At 43.3% G+C, this 16,325-nt stretch overlaps 1 protein-coding gene across 1 annotated transcript; it reads left to right on the forward strand.

Moving 5' to 3' along the window:
* Positions 1 to 1,853: 1,853 nt before the first annotated feature.
* On the forward strand, positions 1,854 to 10,072 carry LOC149404456 (uncharacterized). Its single transcript, XM_089607532.1, has 7 exons — positions 1,854 to 1,898; positions 2,178 to 2,209; positions 7,929 to 8,022; positions 8,104 to 8,196; positions 8,269 to 8,373; positions 8,437 to 8,814; positions 9,980 to 10,072. Exons 1-7 carry the CDS (start codon positions 1,854 to 1,856, stop codon positions 10,070 to 10,072), a joined length of 840 nt encoding a protein of 279 aa, XP_089463658.1.
* The last annotated feature ends 6,253 nt before the right edge of the window (positions 10,073 to 16,325 follow it).

Genomic DNA, 16,325 nt, shown 5'->3' on the forward strand with positions numbered 1-16,325 from the left:
TTCTACGATCATCCCAAGCTTTTGATTCGGATCAATAAGAGTATCGACCGGTTTGCAAGCACTCATCCCGGTATCTGTAAGCAAATCCAAGACATATTTTCGTTGTGAAACTATGATACCTTGCTTGGATTTTGCAATTTCCATGCCGAGGAAATAACGCAATTCTCCGAGATCCTTAACTTCAAACTCCCTTGCCATCTTCTCTTTCAAGTCTTCCAACTCCTCATGATGATCTCCGGTGAGAATGATATCGTCTACGTAGACGATGAGAATGGCAATCTTTCCTTCCTTCGAGAATTTGGTGAAGAGAGTGTGATCGGACTGGGCTTGGCAGTAGTCTTGTCCCTTGACGAACTGAGTGAACCGCTCAAACCATGCTCGAGGTGATTGCTTGAGTCCGTATAGTGCCTTCTCTAGCTTGCATATTCTTGACTCGAATCTGTCCTCAAACCCGGGAGGGGGCTACATATACACCTCTTCTTCTAGTTTCCCGTTAAGGAAAACATTCTTCACATCGAAGTGCCTGAGAGTCCAGTCAAGGTTAACAGCAATAGAAATCAAGATTCTCATAGTATTGAGTTTAGCCACTGGGGCAAATGTTTCGGTGTAATCATAATTACAGCATAATTACATAATATTACATAACTAATTTCCTATTTTCTACAAATAATAATAATAAATTAAGTTTGAAAGTTTATGATTCGTTGACAATTACAAATAGGATCCAACTTATTCGCAAAAGCTGCTGACACGATGCGCGATTCGAACAAATGACTCAGTGTATACCTGGAATACATAAACTCAATCAAACCCATTCTTGAGGTCGGCGGATTTGAGCTAGAACAAAATAAGTGCCTAACTGTCACCAAATATCGAAAGAGTAAACTCTCAATTCTTTAAAATAATTACAGAAACTAACCTTAATGGCATTCTTAATCTTAGTTGGATTGGGTAGAAAATGGAACGATATCCCTTTGACCTTCAACATATATACCAATACGTTTAGGAAACATCATTATAATTTCATACTTAAGTTCTGAACATACATAAACCAAGAGAATTTTATCCTCACAAACAATCGTCCTATCACCAGCACGGGCGAATTGCGCCTAGGCTATATAAATGTAAACCTTCATGATTCCATGGTTAGATCCGATGATAGACTATTTAACCACCAAATGGATTAATGCCATTTTTTCATATTTAAAAGAATATTGACAATGCCATCCAGAATCGGCAAGTCATACAATTCAACTAATTTAAGCAACTAGGCCACCTAAAACGTTAGGTTTGGGATCTAGCCTATGTTTGGAGTTTTTTTAGGGAAATAGCCAAACGTAATAGGTGGCAAATTATGTTTTACTCTTTTGTCCTCAGTTTTTTAATTAGCATATTTTTTTCCTTTTTTTGTGCGTTAATTGTTCCTGATACGTAGGAGGCAGTTATTTTGCTTTTGAATCATTATCCACGTTCTCTCTCTCTCTCTCTCTCTCTCTCTCTCTCTCTCTCTCTCTCTCTCCAGCCACTCCACAAATCGGATCTGGGCGTTTTCTCTCTCTCTCTCTCTCTCTCTCTCTCTCTCTCTCTCTCTCTCTCTCTCTCTCTCTCTCTCTCTCTCCAACCCGAGCGTGGCTGCGCCCGGCGAGATCGGCACCGGGTGGCGTCGGCCTAGGAGCGCCGGGGAGAGCCGAGTCGACCGGCGTGGAGGCGTGCTCGGCGAGGCGGGCCCGGGCGAAGGTGCGCCGGCCCTCGTCGGCGCTGTCTGTGCCGGAAGCATCGCCAGAGGAGACCCAGGCGGCTCTGGGGGCGCGCGCGGCCTGGGTGGAGTCGCGCAGGTCGAGCCGGGCGCTGGGATGGTCGTGTCGGCCCTGGGCGGCGACGCCGGGACTGTTTGGCAGGCAAGCGGCGGCGATGGAGGCCCGGGCAGCCTGGGCCCGGCCTTCCCCGATGGGAGGCGCACCTTACAATTAAGCTTCTGTAGTATATTATCTACAATTATTTCCATTTATTTCGAAACTAGATCTGGGTTTTTTTTTAACCCAGATCTCAGATCTGGTTTTTAAAAAAATAGTACAGACTGTGTTGTTACAGATGATTTATTTACAGTTATTTCCATTTATTTCCATTCAAGAATGAGATAATTTCCAGTAATTTACGTTTATTATCTGTGTTGACAGGTTCTCAACAGTAACGCCAATCTTGGTGAGCCGTTCTAGATTAGCGTGCCACGTATAACAATTTTGAAATTTTCTGTTATTTTATATTATTATTGCCTATTATTTAATATAAATATATTCATTATTTCCATTTGATTAAGTAAAAGGGCAAATTAGTCTATTAATTATTGACACCTAAGCACGTTGGCTATTTCCCTAAAAGTTATGAAACATAGGCTAAAAACAAAATCTATAGTTTCAAAGTGGCTATTTTGCTACAATGCCCTTTTCTTAATAGACAATTTCAAGTACTACAAAGATTTAATTGCAAAGTTTACTACTAAAAAAATTTCACATGATCAAGCGTAAGAAGGACGACCTTAGCCCCATTTCTCAGCTCTCTTCTCCACAACCGAACATGTAAATATCACAGCATAGAACTATCAAATACTTATTTCGTTTAGCTAGGAGTTTATTTAATCGTTAGCTGTGGAGTTAAGTATTTGAAAATTAGATTTATAATATGTGTGTTTGTTATAAAGCAACTGTAAAAGTAAAAACGGAAAGAAAAAAAATGGAAAAAAAAACTCACATCAATCCCGTGAACAACGAAAATCTCCGTCAGAGATTTGAAGGAGATTGGATCATAAAAGAGCTGTGTTTGTTACAGAGCAACGATAGAAGTAATAAAGAGAAGCAAAAAAATGGAAGAAAACTCACATCAATCCCATGAACAAAGGAAATCGTCGTCGAAGATTTGAAGGAGATTGGATCGGAAAAGAGATGTCCTTGAAGTTGTAAAATATCGACTGAAGTCCTTGGAGATTTGAAGGAGAGTACGGATTTTGTGTGTGTTCAATCAAGGTTCAATATATTTGTCTCACGCTTTTCTTAGCAATCGGTCTGGTCAAGTGGTCGAAGGTTACGAGAGAGAGAGAGAGAGAGAGAGCCACTACAAGAAATAACACATTTAGCGACGACACTATTAGCGACGATTTAGTCGTCGCTAATATATCGTCGCTAATAACCCTTTTAGCGACGATATTATCGTCGCTAATTCTTTGGTGCGAGAAATATTAAAGTTTGGCGGCAAAGATAATTAGCGACGACTTTATCGTCGCTAATTCTTTTTTATCGTCGCTAAGTTCGCGGGAAAATAATTAGCGACGATAAATTAGTCGCTAATTATTTCAAAATACATTTAGCGACGATATTTTCGTCGCTAATAACGTTGAATTAATTTCGAATTTTAAAGAGGGAAAAATCATTCCAATGTAATTAAGACGAAAACATTTAGCGACGATAAAATCGTCGCTAAAGATTGTTTTATCGTCGCTATACAATTAGCGACGAAATAATCGTCGCTAAATGTTATCAAAATTTGACGAATTTTAAAGAGGGAAAAATCCCTCCCATTAAATTAAAACGACATGATTTAGCGACGATAAAATCGTCGCTAAATGTGTGAAATTTACTAATAGCGACGATTTAATCGTCGCTAAATGTCTGGTTAACGTAAGTTCATTTAGCGACGAACTGAAATCATTTAGCGACGAAAAAATCGTCGATAAATGTCTTTAAATACCAGATCGCGACCCAGCTTCCCCATTCGCTCAGAAACCCTAAAACTTCCATTTCTCTCTCTACTTTCTCCCTCCTCCGCCGTGTGCCTCGTCCGCCGTGTGCCGCCGACGCTCCTCCGCCGTGTGCCTCCCCGGTAAGTCTCTCTCCTCACTACTTCTCTCTCTCTCCTCACATCTCTCTCCTAAGTCTCTCTCTCCCATTACAGCTCCTCCTCCACCGCTCCTCCGCCGCTCCTCCGCCGACGCCGACGCCGCTCCACCACCGACGCCGCTCCACCACCGACGCCGACGCCGCTCCCCTTCTCTGGCCGCGCGCGCTCTTCTTCATTTTGTCCGATCGGTAAGTTTTTTTTTTAAAAAACTATATATATATATATATATATATATATATTAGTTAGTTATAGGATTAATATATATTAGTTATAAATTTATGTATATATTAGTTATATATGATTAATATATATAGGATTATAAACTTTAGTTATAAATTTATTTTAATTAGTTATAGGATTATAAACTTTAGTTATATATTTGTTATAAATTAGTTATAAATGAATTATATAATTTTTAGTTATAGGATTATAATTTTAGTTAATTAGTTATAGGATTATAATTTTAGTTATAAATGTTTGTTATATATAACTAATATAATTTATTTAGTTATATAAGTATAAATTAGTTATAAATGAATTATATATTTTTAGTTTATAAATTTGTTATAATTTATATTTTTAGAATTATATATTTTTTATACCAAATATAAATTTTATAAATTAGAAATGAATTATAAATATTTGTTATAAATTTTATAAATTATAAATGAATTATATATTTGTTATAAATTTTATATTTGGTAAAATGATGTAAAAACAATTAGTTAGTTTATGTAAATTAAATGGAATTGTATTTAATTGTTGTTAGAAATGATTAAAAATGTGATGGATTATGAATTTTAATAATCGAACCACTGAGGTTGGATTTATTGTTAGTTTTAGGATGTTTCTATGCAGGTTTTAAAGTTAAAGGCTTGATGCCGGGTTGTTAAGTTTATAGGGGAGGTTCTGTCGAAATTTCGGTAGGATCGATCGTGAAATTATAAAATAAAATCCAAAAACTACTAAATTTTGAAATGTTCAATCTATAGGTAAAATGAGTTATCCAAATAGGAATTGGATAATCGAGGACCAACGTTTAAGCGTTGAGTTTGCGGCTGGCATGACAGAGTTCATGGCAATGGCCCGACAACACGTAAATGTCGAAGGACGAGTTAAGTGTCCATGCAAGAGGTGTAACAACGTGTTGATGCAAAAAATTCATGATATAGAGAATCATCTCTTTATCAGAGGATTTAAGAGGAATTACACGAGGTGGAACTTTCACGGGGAGGAAGAAGATGACGTAATGCAGTATCAGACGGAGTACAGAGGAGGAGGGATGTTTGATGCTGTACACGATATCTTAGATCACAACGACGTAGACGGTGACGATGACAGTATTGACCCGAATGCAGAATACCAGAGTGGACAGTTCGATGACCTTTTCAGCGACCTGAACACAGAATTATGGCCGGGTTGTACGGAGTATTCGTCACTCTCATTTGTTGTCACGTTGATGCATTTGAAAGTGATGAACAAGTGGACGAATAAGTCGTTTGATCAGCTTCTGAAAGTACTGAAAAAATCTCATCCGATCGACAACACGATTCCAGAGTCACATTATGAAGCAAAGGCGAAATTGCGTCGATTTGGTATGGGTTACGAGTCGATTCACGTTTGCAAACACGATTGCGCGTTGTTTTGGAAGGACAACGCCAATCTAGACGAGTGTCCAGTTTGTAATGAGAGCCGGTGGCTGATGAAAGACGGTGGAAAAAAAGTAGCGCATAAAGTGTTGCGCTACTTTCCACTGAAAGATCGACTTAAGCGACTGTACGCGAGTCGGCACACAGCTCTAGAGATGCAGTGGCACGAGAATGAATGCATTAAAGAGGATGGTGTACTGCGACATCCTGCTGACGGAGCAACGTGGAAGGAGATCGACCGAAAATATCCCATGTTTGCGGCAGAACCGAGGAACGTCCGGCTTGGACTTGCCGCCGATGGTTTCAACCCATTTGGTGACATGAGTTTATCGTACAGTATGTGGCCGGTAGTCTTGACTGTGTACAATTTACCGTCGTGGTTGTGCATGAAAACATCGTACTTGATGTTAACATTGCTTATACCAGGTCGTAGTGCGCCGGGTAAAGACATGGATGTTTTCTTACGACCGCTGATTGATGAGCTGAAGGAATTGTGGGAAACCGGTGTTGTGTTGAGAGATGGTTCGACCGGTGAGCTATTCAGGTTGTTTTCCGTACTTCTATGGACGGTGAATGATTTTCCAGCGAGAAGCAGTTTTTCGGGATGGAGTGGTCAAGGGTACCTTGCTTGTCCGACGTGTAACAACGACACACCATCTTTCAAGGCTCGAAACAAGATTGTTTACTGCGATCATCGTCGATTCTTGCCGTTGTTACACCCGATGAGGAAGAGCAAACTGTACAAGGTACGAAATGAGAAACGACCACCACCAGTGAGAAAATCAGCGAGCGATATACTTCGACAATTGCGATTAGTGGGAGATGCAACCCCGGGGAAGCACCCTGACTTCGGCGGGAAGAAACGAAAGCGCGATGCGAGTGAGCTAAATTGGACAAAGAAAAGTATTTTCTTCGAGTTGTCGTATTGGTCGAGTCTTACGCTGAAGCATAACCTCGATGTAATGCATATAGAAAAGAATGTATGCGACAATCTTCTGGATACCTTGCTGAACATCGAGGGGAAGACGAAAGACACAGATAAGGCGCGGTTGACTTTGGCGGACTGGAACATAAGGCACGAGCTTCATTTATACCAAGAAGGAGATAGATGGATGAAACCGCCTTCGTCATATACTCTGACACCTTCAGAACGGAAGCGGTTTACTGAGTTCTCGAGATCTGTCAGATTTCCCGATGGTTTTGCGGGGAATTTGAAGAAGAATGTTACCGCGGATGGGAGGTTGACGGGTTTGAAGTCTCACGATTGTCACGTGATTATGCAGCGCCTATTGGCTCCTGCTATTCGTCCTTTTCTGGATCGAACAATTCGAGATGCCATAATAGAGCTCTGCAATTCGAGATGCCACAATTCAAGACACGCAACGACAATAACTTGACAAGCGTGTATGTGGCAAAAGAATGGTACAAAGACGAGCCATTTATTTTGGCAACTCAAGCGAAACAAGTTTTCTACTTGGAAGATAACTTGAATGGTCCTGATTGGCGAATCGTCGAAGAGTGTAATCATCGAAATGTGTGGGATCTTCCTGATATTGACCTCATTCTTGGTCAATCTTCGTCTTCAGTTCAGTTGTCAGTAGAACCGTTAGATTTAGATTCACTGTCAACGCGTCATCAGTCTGCGATACCAGAGCCCGTGAGCAACGACGCAGTGAACTTGTTGGAAAATATTGAAGAAGAAGAGTTTATCGATGATGAAGAAACTGAGGACGAAGATTTGATGGAAGAAGATGATTTGTCAGACGACGATGATTGATAATATATAACGTTTTTCATTTACTTACTAAATTAACTGATTTAAATCATTAAGAATGCATAACTAAATAATTTTTTTTTTGAATTTCAGATGGCTGCAGCTACAGGAGCTGGAGGCAGCGGAGGCGGGGATGACTTCTTAGCCCGTCTCCCGAATTATTGCCAGTCGGCGCCCGTACGTGATGGCGTCGAAGAAGAAGACGAGGATATCGAACCGGCCGTGCGTGGGCCGACGGTCGGGCTTCGATCTGAGCGTGCACGGCGCCCCGGGGTGAAGGAAGTCGTTATTTATAACGAGGACTTTCAGTCGTTCTTGCAGCCAGAGCGCGAGATGGATCCGGATCTCGCGACGTTCGCGAACACGCTCGGGTTGGTCGTCCGAGACAAGATCTCGCCTACGGTCCCAAGGTGGACGAATGCGAACGTGGGGCCGGCGAAGGAGGCCGAGATCCGAGCAGCGATTCGAGATAAGTACGACATTCGAGTCGATGGTGATGCAACCGGGAAGAAGAAGGCGATTGTCGATGTGGCAATCATTCGAGACGCGAAGACTCGTCTTCGCGATTGGAGGCATACATTGCGGTCGTGGTTCGACATCGACTGCAAGAGCAGCGTACAGGTGGCGTGGTCGCTGAAACCGAAGACCGTTAAGCTCGACACCGAATGGGAGACGCTGATACAACGATATACGAGCGATGAATTTAAGGTAATATCGAATCATTTACGTTACTTGAATGTTTATTAAACAATTTGTTATTTACGTGTACGTTTACTTATATTACAACAGGCTATACAAGCGAAGAATAAGGCGAATCGCGCGAAGAAGAAGACGAAGACTCGACAGGGGACGATTGGGTTCTCGACCCACCGCATGAAAAACGTAAGTTTTATGTTTATATGATACATCAAATCGTTAAAATTATCTAACACTTGAAGTTTTGTTTACATGCAGAAGAGCGTCGAGACAGGCGCATTCGAGAGCTTGTTTGCGAACTACAAGCGCCAACATCAGTCCGACAAGTCTGAATGGCTGACTCCTGAAGCCTCCGCACGTTATGTAAGTTTACATTTATTTTTCTTATTTTTCGATTAATATATACTAACTAGTTAATTATATCAGGATCGACTGGTCGCTAGGTTCAACACGTTGCGAGCGGAGGCTGAGCACCAAGGAGCGGACGTTGATATTTCCGTTCTAGAGCAGCAGGCGATCCGCGATATTATGGGTTCGCGGACTGATCACTTGACCGGCGTCGGACGTTTGGTGCCACAGGGAGCACGGATGGCGGCTGAAGTCGCCGAAGTCTACGGTTCGGAGGCTGGGACGTCGCAACCAGGATATGTCTCGCAGGAGGTGTTGGCATCGACCCTCGCCGCGTTCGCCGAGACAATACAGAGTCAGGTGCCCGGCCTCAACCTTAGCTCGTTCATGTCCCAATTTCCGCAGAGTTCGCAGCAGGCTCCGTCATCCCACAGCCAGCAGACTCCGACGGCCGGCGTCCACACTCCGACGCCCGACGTCCGTACTCCGACGGGCGGCCAGCAGAGGACTCCCGACGCCAGCCAGCAGACGACGCCCGGCGGACCAAGTCAGTCTACTCCGACGCCGCAGCCTGCAGAACTTCAGCGCCAGCAGAAGAGCGTTTCTCGTCGAGGAGGGGGAAAACGAGTGGCGGGACGACAAAGCAAACGTCGCGACTAGTGGTTTATTAGTTGTTTTGTGTATTTATTATTTACATATTTCTCGATAACCGAAAACGTACGTAACCGGATTTTATATAGTTGTTGATTTGGATAATATAATTTAGTTTTTATATGATTTTTCATTTTAGAATTTCACAACAAAAAAACCGTAAAAAATAAATAATTAACGACGAAAAAAAAATTATAATAATAATAATTAGCGACGATAAAATCGTCGCTAAATATTATTCACACAACGTTTTAGCGACGACTTTGTCGTCGCTAATTCACGCGGGAATTTTTCCCGCGCCAATTAGCGACGACAAAGTCGTCGCTAAAACTCTGTTTCACAACATTTAGCGACGACTTTGTCGTCGCTAATTGACGCGGGATTTTTTCCCGCGGTAATTAGCGACGACAAATTCGTCGCTAATTGTCTGTTTCAAAATGAAAAAAAAACTTCTCGTCACAACATTTACGGACGATTTTATCGTCGCTAATATCGTCGCTAAATATTTACCGACGATTAAATCGTCGCTAAATATATTTAGGCACGGCGAATTAGCGACGATTTTTATCGTCGCTAATATCGTCGCTAAATACATTTAGCGACGATTTTAGGGTTATTACCGACGAAAAAAATCGTCGGTAAATGTTGTAAATGTTGTAGTGAGCTCTTGTTATGGATTTTTTTCCCGAAGGTTACGCACGAGAGAGAGAGAGAGAGCTCTTTTTATTGATTTGTTTTTATTTTTTTTTAAGGAAAATAAATAAAAAGGAAGGAGAAGGTCAAGCTTTTTGATAAGAATTGGTGCGGAGGTCGTGCACCAGAGAGAGAGATTTGTTATGGTTTTTCTTAAAAGAAAGACTTTGTATGGACTTTGATCAAGTGAAAAGGTATAGAGAGTGTGTGTGCTTGATCCAATCATGTCTAAAAGTGTTTTTGTAAGGAATTATTCTATTTTATTTTTTATTTTGAGGAAAATAATAAGGAAGAAGAAGTGGGAATGTCACCAAATTTAGAAGAAAAAGCGGAAAGGCCAGCATTTGCTTCAGACAACTTGAAGTCTTGAACGAACATTTAGAATTTTAAATTACTTTTAGCATCGCCACATGTCACCCAGTTGTATAGCCACGTGTCTTATCTTGGATAAAAGTTGGAAGGAGCCTAGCTCCTTATTATATATGTTATGGATTTTAGTGGGTTTGCGGCTCAATAATTCATTCTTCCGTCCTTTCTCTTTAGCTTCGTTGGGCTTTCCTTACAGTTTTCACCCTGTTTTTTTGACGTGGCGTGGTCCTGGAATAATATGCTTCAAAAATCTTCTTTCTTTTTATACTAGTAATGGGTACGCGCTACGCGCGAATGATCGTAAAACGAAAACAAGCAAGTTCGAAGAAATTCAAATTGTGGATGAAATTTTTGGTAAAAGTATGTGTTAATGCCTGAAAATGGATCAACACGAAAACCGGTCTCCATTCTTTGGACTGGGGTTGCCATGCATCCTCGATTAAGTTGGGCCTTGATGTTTTTTGGATGGGGAAAAATCTCACACAACAGTATGCATTTACCAATTAATCGAACAAAATTGTACTTATATACAAGTGAGAAACAATGAAGTAAATGAGACTTTAAATACTTGGAATCATAAGATAAATATATACTTGTCATTTTGAAGCTGAAAATGTTGTTCAAAATACATGCAACAGTTGATTTTGACATGGCTAGAGGTCGAGCTCGCTTGGGGTCGAGCTCGCCTGGAGGTCGAGCTCGCCTGGAGGTCGCCTGGCCTGGAGGTCGAGCTCGCTTGGGGGGGTCGAGCTCGCCTGGAGGTCGAGCTCGCCTGGAGGTCGAGCCTGCCTGGAGGTCGAGCCTGGCCTGGGGGTCGAGCTCGCATGGGGGTCGAGCTCGCCTGGAGGTCGAGCCGGCCTGGAGGTCGAGACTGGCCTGGAGATCGAGTCGGCCTGGAGGGCGAGCTCGCCTGGAGGTCGAGCTCGCCTGGAGGTCGAGCTCGCCTGGAGGTCGAGCTCGCATCCTCGCTTGAGTTGGGCCTTGATATTTTTTGGATGGGGAAAAATACCACACAACAGTATGCATTTACCAATTAATTGAACAAAATTGTACTTACATATAAGTGAGAAACAATGAAGTAAATGAGACTTTAAATACCTGGAATCATAAGATAAATATATACTTGTTATTTTTAAGTTGAAAATGTTGTTCAAAATACATGCAACAGTTGATTTTGACATGGCCGGGAAATTTAGATTTATAAGGGAAACATTCAGATAATACAATATCCAAAAAAAAACTTCAAAAACAGCCCACATAATATAGCTACAATCACAAAGAGTGATTCAAGGGCAAGTCATCAAAAACCATAGTTTGATTTCAACAAAAGTCACACTTAAGTTTGTTTTTTTTTCGATTTTCGGCTTCTTCTTGAGCTTGGTGTTGAGATCTTCACGGTTAGAAGCGTTGACCTTGGAGGAGTGACTGTCACTTTGTTGTGCCTCGGGTTGGGATGGTGTAGATATGAGTTTATATTTCTCAACAGATTTTTGAACCGAAAGTTCATTCGATTCTATGTCTTTTGTCTGAGTTGGAATAATGACTAGGTCATCCTGTTTTTCAGACTCATGTTCGATGAGTGCAACAGATGCTGAGATATTGGGTAGAGTGTCATGTCCAATGTCTTTAGTTTCTTCAGCAGCAAAAACAACCGTGAACTTTGTTCTCATGGCAGTAGGCATATCATTTTTTGGAGCTTTGATATACACAAGGAAGTTGTTCTTGTGTGACAGCTCAAAAAAGGACTGTGGAGGCGCTTGATTAGGAGCCTAATTAAGAAATACGAACATGAATAAGTCGTAAAGCTGCAGTAAAAGAATATGAAGTTTGATCAACTTTGTAACTTACCATCGATGTTGCATCGACAATGTCCGTTGCTAGACATGAGAATATGTTTTCAGCAGTTTTTCCAAAGAGAGTAGCTGATATGTGCCCTGTTGAGTCTTCTGTATCCACTTCAATTCTATGCCTAGAATATGGTAGAATAATTTGTTATTTGTTTACTACCGTAGAGAGTCAAGAAGTGTTCGTTATTTGTATACAGGAAATACGAAAGTTAGTTGGTCGAACCAGGGAATAGCTCTTGCTTGTGGAGTATCACAGAAAAGACATTCGAACTCGGTTTCTAAAACTGATCCAGTTGCTCTGTGACATCTTTCGCAAGAAACGTACCAAAATGGTTGTTTAAAGTCTGTGACTTTGAACTTGCCCTTCACCCAAAATGCCGATCTCTGTAGATAAAGGGAAACATGTCTAATATATGTAAATGTAAATAAAAAAAGATATGACAAACATGTCTAAGCATTCATACCATCAGAGCCATATCATGCACATGGCTGATTGGAATAATTTGATCACCAGGAGGAGGACGAAGTGGAATGGATAAAGCTTCATAGCTTTTGTCGTCGATCAGATCAGCAATTTTTTTAGAGTTGTCGATGATCCTGTTAAAAGTCAATGGGAAGAGATGAGATAAAAATAATAAACAAAACATGAACTTAAAGAAAAAATAGATTTAAAATTCTTGGCATGTGTGTTGTGTAAGAAATTAGACCATTCGCGAAGTTGCTTTGCGGTGTCGAATTCAGGTTCAATGACGAAGCATGTTGTAGGTTTCGTCTGAACACTAACAGCTCCTGAAAAAAGAAAAAAACACATATAAACATTGTAAATTTCGCATTTCTATTTTTAGATACATACAAATAAGGATGTTGTTGTTGGTGAACTAACCATTGTGAGGAACAACTTGTAATTGAATGGCAGCAATAATTGGCCTTCTATGAATAATGTTTGAGAGTGTTCCGCATTCATTTGTAGTGAAAGAATCCCACATCGTTAACGTCATGGTTTGAAACCTTCGCAAAAGAGTCATGTCATCATTGTAAGTAGAAACAAATATTCTGGAGTATGAATCAATACCGGGCATAAAATAAGGAATGATATTAAGTTTAAGTTTGTATGTCGTACGATTTATAATTATTTTTCATCTTTTTTTAAAAAAAATATAGATACATGGCACTCCTAAAAATTGTTTCTGGCTCCATCCTGATTAAATGGTCAATTTAGTTCCATTAATTGGATCATGTTCGTGACAAAAGTTATTTATATCGCATTACAGACGAAATTTTAAAATAAATAAAGAAATGAAGATGACAGAATATCAAGTTTTTATATTTGCTATTAATTTGTTGGGAAAAAAATATATAGGTAAAAAAAATGGTATTAATTCAACTATTCAAATGCTGTTCAACAGCCCTTGTCCATTTAAATATTTCTTTTTCCTTACTCGGATAATAAGTCTTCCTCGTTTAGGATGAACAAATAGGGTTGGCAAAATAATTGATTGTTCATGTACTATACTTATGTCAATCAGCAAGTACAATATGCACAATCAAATATGTAATTTCAAAATTTTGAAATTCTCACTCTGCATTCAGAAGAACCACTTCTTGTATTGTGCTTGCAGTAGAGGATCTTGTCTGGATTTTCCTCTTTGGACGTATGTCTATAGCAGCAGCGAGGATATCTGCATATGTATTTTGTCAATTATGTTGCAGTGACACAGATTTTAGACAATGAACAAGAAAAGAACCACAGGTTGTAAGCATGTATTACTAATGTGTGACAATTTGTCCATATGAAGTTGAAGATCTGAGAAAGGTGTGAAGCTGTAAGTTGATTCCAATAAAGTTGCATGGTTTTCTTCGACTTCTTGAATCGTTGTTCGCGAATTTAGAGTCCAGTACAGTTTGTCATGACATTGTTTGTACTCTGCCTTTGCTTCCTTAACAGATGCATTTGAGATGAGATATGTTTTAGTCAGTTGGAGTTTGTTTTCGAAAGCTGTAATCGCTGAATCAAACATCACTGCCCGTATTTTGTTTCCCTGTGACAAAATCAACAGCACAGGTAAATATAGCAGAGAATATTCGTTAATAACATTTGTTAAGAAAGATGGAAAACCTCCGGGTCTACTAAAATCAACGATTGGTATTTGACAGGGCTTCGAGTTGAAGAACGGGGTGTTGTCTTTTCCGCAAACAACGACTTTCAATGTCCAGCCCAGTTCATCTTTTTGTATTTCAGGTATCAACTTATATTTGTTTGAGGTAATCTCAGAACTGTTGACACACGTACAATCACAAAGAAGATTGAATAGAATGTAAAATAAAAGTCTGGAGAAAAGGGATACTTTTCTAACACCATGTAAACTAACCTTGAAGCCATCACGTAGAGAGCTGAGAGAGCAAAAGAAAATATAATATTTTAGGTGACATATATGTAGTATTCGGATTAAGGTAACTAATATATAGTCCACACCATAGCAAAAGTTGTAGAGACTGACTGTTGGTATTCTATTAGGTGTCTCTTCTTATTTTAATTGATGAAGTGACATGAGATAAGATTAAGCTGACATCATTATTAATCAAGTTGGCTTGCAACTAAAATATTTTAAACCAACTTGATATCTTAAAAAATGGACCAGAAAACCTATTTCCTAATTGAAACCACATTAGTTCCATTTCCTTGCCACTAAACCATTGCCCTGGGCAAGAAAAAAGAACAAAAAAAAACATACAGACCTGGAGGTCGACCTCGCGTAGGGGTCGAGATCGCTTGGAGGTCGAGCTCGCCTGGAGGTCGAGCCTGCCTGGAGGTCGAGCTCGCTTGGGGGGGGGGGGGGGGGGTCGAGCTCGCCTGGAGGTCGAGCCTGCCTGGAGGTCGAGCCTGGCCTGGGGGGGTCGAGCTCCCTGGAGGTCGAACTCGCCTGAAGGTCGAGCTCGCCTGGAAGTCGACCTCGCCTGGGGGTCGAGTTATCGCCTGGTGTCGAGCTCGCCTGGAGGTCGAGTTCGCCTGGGGGTCGAGCTCGTTTGGCGGTCGAGCTCGACTGGGGTCGAGCTGGACCGGAGGTCGAGCCTGGCCTTGGGGACGCACCTAGGGAGGTCGAGCTCGCCTGGGTGGTCGAGCTCGCTTGGGGGTCGAGCTCGCCTGGGGTCGAGCTCGCCTGGAGGGCGAGCCTGCCTGGGGGTCGAGCTCGCCTGGAGGTCAAGCCTGGCCTGGGGGTCGAGCTCGCCTGGGGTCGAGCTCGATTGGAGGTCGAGCTCTCGCCTGGGGTCGAGCTCGATTGGAGGTCGAGCACAGCCTGGGGGTCGAGCTCGCCTGGGGGTCGAGCTCTCGTCTGGGGTCGAGCTCTCGCCTGGGGTCGAGCTCGCCTGGAGGTCGAGCCTGGCCTGGAGGTCGAGCTCGCCTGAGGGTCGAGCTCGCCTGGAGGTCGAGCCTGGCCTGGGGGTCGAGCCTGGCTTGGGGGTCGAGCTCGCCTGGGGGGGTCGAGCTCGCCTGGGGGTCGAGCTCGCATAGGGGGTCGAGCTCGCCTGGGGGTCGAGTTCTCGCCTGGGGTCGAGCTCGCCTGGGGTCGAGCCTGCCTGGAGGTCGAACTCGCCTGGGGGGGTCGAGTTCGCCTGTGGGGGTCGAGCTCGTCTAGAGGTCGAGCCTGGCCGGGGGGTCGAGCCTGGCCTGAGGGGGTCGAGCTCGTCTGGAGGTCGAGCTCGCCTGGGGGTCGAGCTCGCCTGGAGATCGAGCTCGCCTGGGGGTCGAGCTCGCCTGGGGGGGTCGAGCTCGCCTGGGGGTCGAGTTCTCGCTTGGGGTCGAGCTTGCCTGGGGGGTCGAGCTCGCCTGGGGGTCGAGCCTCGCCTGGGGGGTCGAGCTCGCCTGGAGGTCGAGCCTGGCTTGGGGGTCGAGCCTGGCCTGGGGGTCGAGCGTGGCCTGGGGGTCGGGCTCGCCTGGAGGTCGAGCTCGCCTGGGGGTCGAGCTCGCCTGGGGGGTCCAGCTCGCTAGGAGGTCGAGCCTGGCCTGGGAGTCGAGCCTGGCCTGGGGGTCGAGCTCGCTTGGGGGTCGAGCTCGCTTGGCGGTCGAGCTCGCCTGGGGGTCGAGCATGGCCGGGGGGGTCGAGCTCGGCTGGGGGTCGAGCTCTCGCCTAGGGTCGAGCTCGCCTGGAGGTCGAACTCTCGCCTGGGGTCTAGCTCGCCTGGAGGTCGAGCCTGGCCTGGAGGTCGAGCTCGCCTGGGGGGTCGAGCTCGCCTGGAGGTCGAGCCTGCCTTGAGGTCGAGCTCGCCTGGGGGGGGGTCGAGCTCGCCTGGAGTTTGAGCCTGGCCTGGGGGTCGAGCTCGCCTAGGGGGTCGAGCTCGCCTGGAGGTCGAGCTCATCTGGAGGTCGAGCTCGTCTGGGGTCGAGCTCTCCTTGAGGTCGAGCCTGGA

Source organism: Urtica dioica, chromosome 2 (genome assembly GCF_054948205.1).
Source record: "Urtica dioica subsp. dioica isolate 48M chromosome 2, U.dioica_male_clone48M_v1_H2, whole genome shotgun sequence".
Classification (NCBI taxonomy): domain Eukaryota; kingdom Viridiplantae; phylum Streptophyta; class Magnoliopsida; order Rosales; family Urticaceae; genus Urtica; species Urtica dioica.